The following is a 14,055-nucleotide window of genomic DNA, read 5'->3' on the forward strand; positions in this document are numbered from 1 at the left end:
TTCTCAAAAAATGGCTCTGAGCACTATGCGTCTTAACTTCTAATGTCATCAGACGCCTAGAACTTAGAACTAATTAAACCGAACTAACTTAAGGACATTACACACATCCATGCCCGAGGCAGGATTCGAACCTGCGACCGTAGCGGTCGATCGGCTCCAGACTGTAGCGCCTAGAACCGCACGGCCACTCCGGACGGCGGGTGTTCTCACACTGATGAAATGCTGTTTGTCGCAATTACTTTATATAATGAAATGCGCGTATTTGTTCATTTGTTATTCGCTTTCGTGTAACTATTCTGTATATACCTTATTGTAATAACTGTTTATGTGATCTGTACCTAATTGGCTCTCGTTGATGTAATTCGGTGTGCAGTGGGCAGAGCATCGTGTATTTAACCAACAACTGCGTTGCTCTCCTTGCCAGGTGACGTTTGTGGAGTTAACAATACCCGCTCCATTCACCGCCACCGCCTACCATCATGGGTATAATTTCTTCTTTTAATATTCGTTGTATATACTGTATTTTATATGTTACTACTATTATCAGACATCCCTCTAAATCGATTCTATATTCATATTTCAGTATGAGGGACTAAGGGTTGTCAAAAACTGATCGAAACCGGTTACCATGGAAACAAATGGTTTTGCAGCCGAGACTGTTTGTGTCCATTTTTAAAGTACTGTAAGGTTGAGCCAGACAGTAGGGGATTCTATCGTTAATTTATTTCAAAGGGTTTATTTTATTGCCGGCAGGAGTGGCCCAGCGGTTCTAGGCGCTACAGTCTGGAACCACGCGACCGCTACGGTCGCAGGTTCGAATCCTGCCTCAGGAATGGATGTGTGTGATGTCCTTAGGTTAGTTAGGTTGAAGTAGTTCTAAGTTCTAGGGGACTGATGACCTCAGAAGTAAAGTCCCATAGTGCTCAGAGCCATTTTTTTTGTTTATTTTATTCTCTCATTACAGTCCAGCATTAGCCGGTACCCCCCCATGAACCATGGACCTTGCCGTTGGTGGGGAGGCTTGCGTGCCTCAGCGATACAGATGGCCGTACCGTAGGTGCAACCACAACGGAGGGGTATCTGTTGAGAGGCCAGACAAACATGTGGTTCCTGAAGAGGGGCAGCAGCCTTTTCAGTAGTTGCAGGGGCAACAGTCTGGATGATTGACTGATCTGGCCTTGTAACATTAACCAAAACGGCCTTGCTGTGCTGGTACTGCGAACGGCTGAAAGCAAGGGGAAACTACGGCCGTAATTTTTCCCGAGGACATGCAGCTCTACTGTATGATTAAATGATGATGGCGTCCTCTTGGGTAAAATATTCCGGAGGTAAAATAGTCCCCCATTCGGATCTCCGGACGGGGACTACTCAGGAGGACGTCGTTATCAGGAGAAAGAAAACTGGCGTTCTACGGATCGGAGCGTGGAATGTCAGATCCCTTAATCGGGCAGGTATGTTAGAAAATTTAAAAAGGGAAATGGATAGGTTAAAGTTAGATATAGTGGGAATTAGTGAAGTTCGGTGGCAGGAGGAACAAGACTTTTGGTCAGGTGATTACAGGGTTATAAATACAAAATCAAATAGGGGTAATGCAGGAGTAGGTTTAATAATGAATAAAAAAATAGGAGTGCGGGTTAGCTACTACAAACAGCATAGTGAACGCATTATGATGGCCAAGATAGACACAAAGCCCATGCCTACTACAGTAGTACAAGTTTATATGCCAACTACCTCTGCAGACGATGAAGAAATAGATGAAATGTATGACGAGATAAAAGAAATTATTCAGGTAGTGAAGGGAGACGAAAATTTAATAGTCATGGCTGACTGGAATTCGTCAGTAGGAAAAGGGAGAGAAGGAAACATAGTAGGTGAATATGGATTGGGGGGAAGGAATGAAAGAGGAAGCCACCTTGTAGAATTTTGCACAGAGCATAACTTAATCATAGCCAACACTTGGTTCAAGAATCATAAAAGAAGGTTGTATACCTGGAAGAATCCTGGAGATACTAAAAGGTATCAGATAGATTATATAATGGTAAGACAGAGATTTAGGAACCAGGTTTTAAATTGTAAGACATTTCCTGGGGCAGATGTGGATTCTGACCACAATCTATTGGTTATGAACTGCAGATTGAAACTGAAGAAACTGCAAAAAGGTGGGAATTTAAGGAGATGGGACCTGGATAAACTGAAAGAACCAGAGGTTGTAGAGAGTTTCAGGGAGAGCATAAGGGAACAATTGACAGGAATGGGGGAAAGAAATACAGTAGAAGAAGAATGGGTAGCTCTGAGGGATGAAGTAGTGAAGGCAGCAGAGGATCAAGTAGGTAAAAAGACGAGGGCTAATAGAAATCCTTGGGTAACAGAAAAAAATATTGAATTTAATTGATGAAAGGAGAAAATATAAAAATGCAGTAAATGAAGCAGGCAAAACGGAATACAAACGTCTCAAAAATGATATCGACAGGAAGTGCAAAATGGCTAAGCAGGGATGGCTAGAGGACAAATGCAAGGATGTAGAGGCTTGTCTCACTAGGGGTAAGATAGATACTGCCTACAGGAAAATTAAAGAGACCTTTGGAGAAAAGAGAACCACTTGTATGAATATCAAGAGCTCAGATGGCAACCCAGTTCTAAGCAAAGAAGGGAAGGCAGAAAGGTGGAAGGAGTATATAGAGGGTTTATACAAGGGCGATGTACTTGAGGACAATACTATGGAAATGGAAGAGGATGTAGATGAAGACGAAATGGGAGATAAGATACTGCGTGAAGAGTTTGACAGAGCACTGAAAGACCTGAGTCGAAACAAGGCCCCGGGAGTAGACAACATTCCATTTGAACTACTGATGGCCTCGGGAGAGCCAGTCATGAAAAAACTCTACCATCTGGTGAGCACGATGTATGACACAGGCGAAATACCCTCAGACTTCAAGAAGAATATAATAATTCCAATCCCAAAGAAAGCAGGTGTTGACAGATGTGAAAATTACCGAACTATCAGTTTAATAAGTCACAGCTGCAAAATACTTACGCGAATTCTTTACAGACGAATGGAAAAACTGGTAGAAGCCGACCTCGGGGAAGATCAGTTTGGATTCCGTAGAAATGTTAGAACACGTGAGGCAATACTGACCTTACGACTTATCTTAGAAGAAAGATTAAGAAAAGGCAAACCTACGTTTCTAGCATTTGTAGACTTAGAGAAAGCTTTTGACAATGTTAACTGGAATACCCTCTTTCAAATTCTGAAGGTGGCAGGGGTAAAATACAGGGAGCGAAAGGCTATTTACAGTTTGTACAGAAACCAGGTGGCAGTTACAAGAGTCGAGGGGCATGAAAGGGAAGCAGTGGTTGGGAAAGGAGTAAGACAGTGTTGTAGCCTCTCCCCGATGTTATTCAATCTGTATATTGAGCAAGCAGTAAAGGAAACAAAAGAAAAATTCGGAGTAGGTATTAAAATTCATGGAGAAGAAGTAAAAACTTTGAGGTTCGCCGATGACATTGTAATTCTGTCAGAGACAGCAAAGGACTTGGAAGAGCAGTTGAACGGAATGGAGAGTGTCTTGAAAGGAGGATATAAGATGAACAGCAACAAAAGCAAAACGAGGATAATGGAATGTAGTCAAATTAAGTCGGTTGATGCTGAGGGAATTAGATTAGGAAATGAGACACTTAAAGTAGTAAAGGAGTTTTGCTATTTAGGGAGTAAAATAACCGATGATGGTCGAAGTAGAGAGGATATAAAATGTAGACTGGCAATGGCAAGGAAAGCGTTTCTCAAGAAGAGGAATTTGTTAACATCGAGCATAGATTTAGGTGTCAGGAAGTCGTTTCTGAAAGTATTTGTATGGAGTGTAGCCATGTATGGAAGTGAAACATGGACGATAACTAGTTTGGACAAGAAGAGAATAGAAGCTTTCGAAATGTGGTGCTACAGAAGAATGCTGAAGATAAGGTGGGTAGATCACGTAACTAATGAGGAGGTATTGAATAGGATTGGGGAGAAGAGAAGTTTGTGGCACAACTTGACTAGAAGAAGGGATCGGTTGGTAGGACATGTTTTGAGGCATCAAGGGATCACAAATTTAGCATTGGAGGGCAGTGTGGAGGGTAAAAATCGTAGAGGGAGACCAAGAGATGAATACACTAAGCAGATTCAGAAGGATGTAGGTTGCAGTAGATACTGGGAGATGAAGAAGCTTGCACAGGATAGAGTAGCATGGAGAGCTGCATCAAACCAGTCTCAGGACTGAAGACCAGAACAACAACAACATTAGCCGGCAGGTTCGGCTGCTTGTAATTTTCCCATCCCATGGTCCAGCAACAGCAAGTCAGTACAGGGGTAGGCAATCTCGATCACACGCCTCCCTCGTGTGCTGAAAAGGTAATGCCGTCTTTGCGACATTGAGCAGGCCGTGCTCTGGAAATTTCTATGCCGCTCCCGCGGGTTTATCAGCTTCTGACTAATCAGGGCTGAGGAAGCCGCGTGGCCATGCTGGACGTACTCTGCCGCCCTCCATCAGGGATCTCTCTTGATCGCGCGCCCTGTAGCAGTCAACATCTCCTGCCCTTCTCGGTGCTGTGGACCTGTGGACTTTGTTTTTTCACTTGCTGCTACGCCAGTCGGACTTGTTCGAAAGGCAGACACCACATTTCCTTAGCTATGCGAACCACATTTCACCCCTGACTACGCTCTGTCTCACCCTCGCCTCCCTAGGCCTGACAATGTGACCTATTTCAATGCATTTACTGCCAATAGATGGCCTTTTACCTAAAACTGTCCTAATGGTTTATTCCCGCCCACCGCCTTCCAATCCGGCTGTCCTGTACAGTATTTTTACCCAGAACACTGTTTCTTCATGAGAAATGTTCTCAAATATTAGCAATGTGCAATTGACCACTAGATGTCACGAGAGGCAGACCCTCCAGTGTACAAGGAGACGAGGAGTGCTGTGCTGCCAGTAGAGAAGAGGTAACACCAGAACATGTCCGTCAGGAGAGCTCAGTTACTTTGAATGTGGGCTACTCATTGGATGTCACCTTGGTAACAAATCCACCAGGGACGTTTCAATCCCTCTAAAGCTGCCCAAGTCGACTGTTGGTGATGTGGATGTGAAGGTGAAAATCTCAGGAACAGTCGTAGCTAAACTGAAGCCAGGCAGGCCTCATGTAACAACAGACAAGGGTTGTCGAGCATCGCGGAGGATTGTTGTAAAGAAGCGAATGAAATCAGCAGAATGAAACACCTGTGAGTGGCAAAGTGCCATCAGCAGTCCAGCTAACACAATGTGGAAAGATATGAACACATTTTACAGCGTTCTGTACTGTGTACAGTAGAGGAACAGCTTGGAGAAAACGATAACTGTATCAGCGTGACATTGCACTCTGTCATAAAGCAGCATGTGTGGGGTAATGATTTATAGACAATAGCGTGCCTGAAATAGATTGGTCTGTCCAGAGTCCTGATCTGAACCCAATGGAATACCTTTGGTATTAATTAGAACGTTGCTTCACTCCAGACCACAACATCACTATCTTCTCTGGTTTCGCTCTTTAGGAAGAATGGGCTACCAGTCCTACACCTCGGACATCTAACTGAAAGTGGCCCAAGCAGAGTTCGAGCCATCATGAAGGCACACGGTGGATACACCCTAAATTAATGCCCGGCAATAGGTGTTTGGATACCCTTTATCGAATAGTGTACTTGTTGGCTACGGTTTCTATTGGAACGGTGCTTCTGTTCCCTTTATTTGAACAAAAGACTAGCTAAAATATCTGTACAGGCCGAGAATTTGGCGCGTAACACGAACTTCTCGTTGTCTGTGACTAAGCAAAAAACGGAATTTGTCAACTACAGTAGGTCCGTGAATAAAGTCATTGTCCATTCCTCTGCTATGAGAAAGTCAGCCAGAGAGCACCAGACATAGTCCAAGCTCACAGTGTAGATCGTCAACAAGAGGCCAGTTGGCCCTTAGGTTGTAAGCATGTAGACTGAATACGACTCTGTCTCGTTGTCGTGGTACATGCAGCTTTATCACTTTCGAGAGACCTCTGGATCACCCCAAGTCACTTTACATGGCGGTGAGGGCATGTCTCCGCCCCTGCGGTGTGATCACTGTCTGCTGCGCGCATATGATGCCGCCGGCTGTGGCAGTAAATAAATACGAGATCTAGTTCTCTCAGCTGCTGTCCCCAGCACCTTCAATACGTCTGACTTTCGTTTCTGTGGCTAGGCACCCTTCCTAAGGCTAAAACTTCGCACTAAACAACATATACGAGGAGCAGTTCTGCTCACTGCCAGTCTGTGAAGCATTTGATTTCTGTTCTGTGTATTTTTTGAGGCGCAATTGAAGAATCAATTTGGAATTTGTATGTCCGATTCGAGTTCCCTTCTTACTCCATAAGGTGTTGACGTGGTAATATGTGCAGTCAGCTCCAATATGTGTAGAATGGATAGTGTTTGTTAGAACAATGGGCATTTGCATAATCGATCTGAGAAAGACTTTTTAATACTAGTGTTCTCAGTGAGATAACTGTGTTATTCCATCTTCTATGTTTGAAGTGCAGGCTTAAATTGATAGTCATGACTACTAAATTTTACATTTCCGAGTGACCAACTGTTAGCCATGAGTGACTGTTGTGTGCACGTGCAAGCTGAGTTGATAACCCTTCACTTGGCTTGAAGTTGTTGCCGATGGCATCACTGTGGGGGTCCAGACGTGAGGATCCAATGGTTAGCCAGCATGTCCCACATGTCTCCCAGTCGGTCCACTGCTGCAGGATCCCCAGTCATTGCACACATTGAGGGTGAGCCCTCATCCCCCTCTCCCCCTCCCCCTCCCACCCAACACACACACACACACACATGTGCTCGAGAGGGAGATTGTCTTCAGTTGTGGCAGGCAGTGAAAGACTTTTCAGATGGCTGACAAAAAGGCTTCCCAAGTTTGTCTGACAAACAGGTTTCAGTCGCTATCTGTGGCTAATAAAGATTATGACCAACATTCAGTTGTTTGTAGCGTTTCAGGGAAGCCTCTCACGCTGCAAGACCTGGATATTCATAGGGAGTTGAATTACTATAGTCGAGAGACCCAATTTTAGGGGTGTAGTGGGGCCCCTTAGGTGCATGGCTGTCAAGGAGGGAAAGAAGCCCATTGTGCACAGTGTGTGCATACCGGCAGGGGATTGGTGAGTCATCCTCGATGGGAAATGAATATTTTCGGATGCCACGAAGTGACAGAGTGTAACCGACTGCTGATGATGGCTCACTTTGGTACTAATGGTGCGCGTCGCTATGGACTGGAAGAGATTCTCTCTGGTTTCTAGCAACTGTCTGAAGTACCGAAGACTGCCAGTGTTGCTTGTGGGTGCAAACGTTTGATAGACGTTTGGTACAGAGCTGAGTGGACAGTCTGAATCAGAGGCACAGGCTATTCTGCGACTTGAGGTGTATTGTAGGATATTGTATCGGGTTCTGCTTAATAGGTCAGGGACCCACCACACAGAGGAGGCAGCTATACAGGTAACAGGCACTGTGTGGAGAGGACTGGGTTGCTTTTTAGGTTAGACGGTCTGGGTATAGAACAAAAACGGCTTCTATCTCAATGGGTGCAGGTCAAACACAGGACAATGCAAAACCTAGGAACCTTAGGTATTATAGCTGTAAAATATCGTTATTGTGTTGGGAAAGAGCTAGAGCTCCATGCGCTAATAGAAAGCAATGAAGCTCAAACCATTATAAGTATTGGAAGCAGACTAAGGCCGGAGACAAGTTTAGCTGAAACTTTTACAAAGACCTAACAGTGTTCAGAAAGGATAGATTAAATACAGTTTGTGGTAAAATATTTGTTGCTGTTAGAAGTAGTTTATCTTGTGGTGAAATACTGAAGTAGATACTTCCTCTGAGTTACAATGGGTAGAGGTTGTACTCGAAAATCCGCATAAATTAATAACTGGATCCTTTTATCGATCTGTGGACTTAAATGACACAGTTGCTGAACAGTGCAAAGAAGACTTGAGTCTCATTTCAGTTATATACCCCACTCATATAGCTATACACTGGTGTCCAAAATTAAAGCAACAATCAGCTGTTTCCCCGTCCTGTGACTAATTCACGACGTAATTATACAAACTATCAACAAATATCCGCACGACCGTGTTCTGCACGGAAGATGGCATTCCGGGTAACGGAAAACCACGCCGACGATGACCTCAGGGCACCTACCAAACGGGGAATCGTTTCCGGGTAGACTCACATTCACAATTGCTGTGTACACAGCAGTATGGTGCAGTATGGCACAGGGAAGACGCCTACCAGACTCTCTGTGGTGGAGGACGTAGGAAGAATGGAAGCAGGACAGTAGCAAACTGATGCGGCTCGATGGCTTAATGTGAACCTTTCTGTTGTTTCTCGGATGTGGTGACAGCTTACAGAGACCAAAACTGTATCCTGAAGACTATGGCAGGGTCGACCATGTGTGGCATTAGAAAGAGAAGGCCGTTATGTGGCTGCAAAGACCCGGGGTACCGCCTTAATACTGCATAGCAACTGGCAGCTGAACTCGCAGCATCCACTGGACGTGTTGTATCGAAGCAAACGGTGCACAGAAGGCTGTGGCAGAGTGGAATTCATTGTAGGTGACCTGCTGTACGAGCACCTCTGATGTCTCTTCACATATGGGAACGTCTAAAACGGAGTCGTCAACATGCCACCTGGACAGTCGAACAGTGGGCCCATGTGCTTTTCACAGATGAGTCCCTCTTCACATATGGGAACGTCTAAAATGGAGTCGTCAGCATGCCACCTGGACAGTCGAACAGTGGGCCCATGTGCTTTTCACAGATGAGTCCCTCTTCACATATGGGAACGTCTAAAATGGAGTCGTCAACATCCCACCTGGACAGTCGAACTGTGGGCCCGGGTTCTTTTCACAGATGAGTCCCTCTTCACATATGGGAACGTCTAAAATGGAGTCGTCAACATGCCACCTGGACAGTCGAACAGTGGGCCCGGGTGCTTTTGACAGATGAGTCCCTCTTCACATGGAGTCGTCAACATGCCACCTGGACAGTCGAACAGTGGGCCCATGTGCTTTTCACAGATGAGTCCCTCTTCACATATGGGAACGTCTAAAATGGAGCCGTCAATATGCCACGTGGACAGTCGAACAGTGGGCCAGTGTGCTTTTCGCAGATGAGTCCCGGTTACGTCTGGAGAGTGATTCTCGACGCATTCACATCTATAGGGAACGTGGAATGCGATCTCTGCACCCAAACGTTGTGGAAAGAGACCGATATCGAGGAGGATATCTAGCGGTCTTTACCGCGATTATGTTGACCACTCAACATGTCTCCACGAAATTGTGCGGGTGAATCGGCAAGGTTTAACTGCTGTCAGGTATTGTGACAAGATCTTGGGACGTCATGTGCGGTTGTTGCGACGTGCTGAGGGTCCAGACTCCGTAATGATGGACGGCAATGCTCGACCTCATAGAGCATGCCTGGTTGATATTTTCTTGGAAAATACTGTATGCATGGCGTAGCCTGCTCGCTCTCTCGATTTGAATGTCATGGAGCATGTCTTGGATGCACTAGGGAGGCGGGTTAAGCCGGCTGGGGTGGCCGAGCGGTTCTAGGCGCTACAGTCTGAAACCGAGCGACCGCTACGGTTGCAGGTTCGAATCCTGCCTCGGGCATGGATGTGTGTGATGTCCTTAGGTTAGTTAGGTTTAAGTAGTTCTAGGTTCTAGGGAACTGATGACCTCAGAAGTTAAGTCCCATAGCGCTCAGAGCCATTTGAACCATTTGAGACGGGTTAGATCACGTCAGCTTCCAGCAACCACTCTCCAAAACTTGCTAGCAGTTCTGCTGGAAGAATGGACGTTACTGCTTCAACATGAGATTGATGACATCATTCACAGCATACCCTGTCGTTGTCATGTCTGTTTTGCTGGCAGAGATGGTCACACCCCATACTGAGCATATTAACCAGTTGTCGGAATGTGTGTGCAAATCCGTTAAGTTGGAGAAAAACTAAGAACATTTTTGGCTACCGTTTTACATGTTGCAGTTATTTTGCGTTGTGTATTGTTTACATTGTTTCTCCTTTACTATCACCTGTTTGTTCTGTTTTGTGGTGAAGTAAACACAACCTTGAAAAATTTCCTATGGTATGCGTAAAAACATTGTTCGAAAATGTGCTAAATGCTTTCTCCGGAAATTATTTTGGGTATTTAGCTCAGGAGCTATTCGAGCTGTGAATGTTAGAGAAACCATGTTTGATTTCTTAGCGACAAATAATCTTAAGCAAATAGGGAGCATCATGATGGTTACAGGGATTAATCACTAATAGGTTTCGTTGCGAGACATTCAAACCCACCAAAAATAAATGCAAAACAAATCTCCTAATAAAAGCAGATAAAAATTCGCTCGACGCCTTCCTAAAATACAGCCTCCATTACTTCAGAAGTATGTGAGTATAGACCAGACTTGACTTGAATTCAAAGAATGGTATCAACAGAAATTGAGAGAATCATACCAAATGAATTAATAACAGACGGAGCTGATCATCCATGGTACACAACGCAGGCTAGAAATCTGTTGCAGAAGCAACGAAAAAAGTGTGCCAAATTTAAAAGAACGAAAAATCCTCAAGGATGGCGAAATTTTACAAAAGCCCTAAATTTAACTCAGGCTTCAACGCGACGTGCTTGTCATAGTTTTTACAACGAAACTCTGTCTCTAAATCCATCAGAAAATCCAAACAAATTCTTTTTCGTATTTAGAGTACACTAGTGGAAAAACACAATCAATATCTTCGCTGTGCGATAGCAATGGTAAAGTTACCAGTGGCACTATCACTAAAGTGGAGTTATTAAATACTGTTTTCCGAAATACCTTCATCAAAGAAGGCAAAGAAGAAGTTCCAGAATTCGAATCAAGAACAACTGCCTATATGAGCAACTTAGAAGTAGATAACCTCGGTGCAGCGAAACAATTCAAATCACTTAATAAAGGCAAGACTATATACCAATTATGCTCCTTTCAGAATAAACTGATGTAATAGTTGCATACTTAGTAACCATAACAACTGCTCGTTCGGCAAAATATCCGTACCTAAAGACTGTAAAGTTGAACAGGTCTCAGGAATACTCAAGAAAGGAAATAATAATAATGTCGTGTGACAAGGCCTCCCGTCGGGTAGACCGCCTGCCTGGTGCAAGTCATTCGATTTGACGCCACTTCGGCGACTTGCGCCTCGATGCGGATGAAAAGATGATGACTAGGACTACACAACACCCAGTCCATGACGGGAGAAAATCTCCGACTCTGCCGGGAATCGAACCCGGGCCCTTACGATTGACAGTCTGTCGCGCTGACCACTTTTTTGTTTTTTTGTTTTTTTTTTGTTTTCTCCATTTTGTTCGTTGTTGATCGTTGTGTTTGTTCGTTGCGGACGTCACATGACATCCGGTCAAGTTCGTTTCTTGATCGTTTCACTCAGTTTTATTGCAGAGGCCAACCCGCTCTTTGACCGAACACGCTGAGCTACCGTGCCGGCAATGGTTAAAATGGCTCTGAGCACTATGGGACTTAACATCTATGGTCATCAGTCCCCTAGAACTTACAACTACTTAAACCTAACTAACCTAAGGACATCACACAACACCCAGTCATCACGAGGCAGAGAAAATCCTTGACCCGCCGGGAATCGAATCCGGGAACCCGGGCGCGGGAAGCGAGAACGCTACCGCACGACCACGAGCTGCGGACACCACTCAGCTACCGGGGGCGGACAAGAAAAGAAATAGGATCCGCTGAATAACAGACCCATATCACTGATGTCGATTTGCAATAGGATTTTGAAACATATACTGTGTTCGAAAATTTTGAATTTTCTCGAAGAAAACGATCTATTCGCACGTACAGAAAATATCGTGCTTGTGCAACACATTTAGCTCCTTGTTCTCATAATGTAATGAGTGCTATCGGCATGGGATCTCAAATTTATTCCATATTTCTAGATTTCATGAAGTTTTTGATACTGTTCCTCGCGGCTTCTAATGAAATTGCGCGCCTGCGGTGTATCGTCTCACTTGTGCAACTGGATTCGTGATTTACTATCAGAAAAGTCACACTTCGTACTAACTGATGAGAAAGTCATTTAGTGAAACATACGCGGTAAGTGATATCTGGCGTTCTTTGAGGAGTGTTTGACACACTCTGCTGTCCCTTATATAGGAGGGCATGCTGAAAAGTAATGCCATCGAATTTTTTATGTGGAACTCCTAAAGATTTTTAAATAAAAATCATCAACTTTTTCCTCCGAATGCGAAAATATTTGGTTAACATCCAACTACTGTGGAAGATATGATCATCGTAATAAAATATCAGAAGTCAGAGCTCGCACGAAAAGATTTAGTTGTTCGTTCTTCCCGTGAGCTGTTCGAGAGTGGAACGGTAGAAAAATAATATGAGAATGGCTCGATGCAGCCTCTGCCAGGCTCTTAAATGTACAGTCATGTCGATGTAGACAAGGACTAACAAGTACAGGGCTATTACAAATGATTGAAGCGATTTCATAAATTCACTGTAGCTCCATTCATTGACATATGGTCACGACACACTACAGATACGTAGAAAAACTCATAAAGTTTTGTTCGGCTGAAGCCGCACTTCAGGTTTCTGCCGTCAGAGCGCTCGAGAGCGCAGTGACATAAAATGGCGACAGGAGCCGAGAAAGCGTATGTCGTGCTTGAAATGCACTCACATCAGTCAGTCATAACAGTGCAACGACACTTCAGGACGAAGTTCAACAAAGATCCACCAACTGCTAACTCCATTCGGCGATGGTATGCGCAGTTTAAAGCTTCTGGATTCCTCTGTAAGGGGAAATCAACGGGTCGGCCTGCAGTGAGCGAAGAAACGGTTGAACGCGTGCGGGCAAGTTTCACGCGTAGCCCGCGGAAAATTGGCTCATGCCACAACTGGAGACCGACAGCACCGACTTCATCTTTCAACAGGATGGTGCTCCACCGCACTTCCGTCATGATGTTCGGCATTTCTTAAACGGGAGATTGGAAAACCGATGGATCGGTCGTGGTGGAGATCATGATCAGCAATTCATGTCATGGCCTCCACACTCTCCCGACTTAACCCCATGCGATTTCTTTCTGTGGGGTTATGTGAAAGATTCAGTGTTTAAATCTCCTCTACCAAGAAACGTGCCAGCACTGCGAGCTCGCATCAACGATGCTTTCGAACTCATTGATGGGGACATGCTGCGCCGAGTGTTGGAGGAACTTGATTATCGGCTTGATGTCTGCCGAATCACTAAAGGGGCGCATATAGAACATTTGTGAATGCCTAAAAAAACTTTTTGAGTTTTTGTATGTGTGTGCAAAGCATTTTGAAAATATCTCAAATAATAAAGTTATTGTAGAGCTGTGAAATCGCTTCAATCATTTGTAATAACCCTGTATTTTGTAAATTATCAGTCATAACCTTCATTTTGCAATACTTGCTCTAGTCAATTTCATTCCTAACAAGGGAAACTCCCTGTCGCACCCCTCTCAGATTTAGTGGTAAGATGGCCTAGTGGATAGCCCGTCAAAAATGAACGGAGTTAAAGCATGAAAACTGGAAGAAGGTGTACTGAACTGCGGAGAAAGAAGCAAAATAGAAACAGTAAACGATCCAAGCTCAAGATGTGCTACATAAAGCGAATGTGAATAGCCATTGCGCTGTGATTATGTTGACGCGGTGCTGGAATCCAAGTGGGACGTCCGTATTCAAATCTCTCTCGTACCCCCTTTTTTTTTTTTTTTACACAAAACTATGAACAGTCCGTGCGGTCATTGACATGTCTGTTCACTGCATTCAGATTTGAGTCCGTGTCGTGGCGTAACGTCCTTTTGCAACAGCGAGGTATAAGGACGGGATCTCCAGACGTACGTACCTTTTTGTTCGACCCAGATATCTTGCGTTCAGGTTTGGAAGTTTTGGTCCTTGAGTTCTTTCTTTGCAACATAGTTCAGACGCATTTATTTGTTG

At 44.4% G+C, this 14,055-nt stretch overlaps 1 protein-coding gene across 1 annotated transcript in view; it reads left to right on the plus strand.

Annotated features, from left to right (window-relative positions):
- LOC126092761 (probable cytochrome P450 9f2) overlaps positions 1–6,576 on the plus strand; it is a 45,132-nt gene extending 38,556 nt beyond the window's left edge. Inside the window, exon 7 of the mRNA XM_049908488.1 lies at positions 6,566–6,576. Coding sequence (XP_049764445.1) covers positions 6,566–6,576 — 11 coding nt within the window. The remainder of the gene's footprint in view (positions 1–6,565) is intronic.
- The last annotated feature ends 7,479 nt before the right edge of the window (positions 6,577–14,055 follow it).

The sequence above is a fragment of the Schistocerca cancellata genome, chromosome 7 (genome assembly GCF_023864275.1).
Source record: "Schistocerca cancellata isolate TAMUIC-IGC-003103 chromosome 7, iqSchCanc2.1, whole genome shotgun sequence".
NCBI classification, from domain to species: Eukaryota; Metazoa; Arthropoda; class Insecta; order Orthoptera; family Acrididae; genus Schistocerca; species Schistocerca cancellata.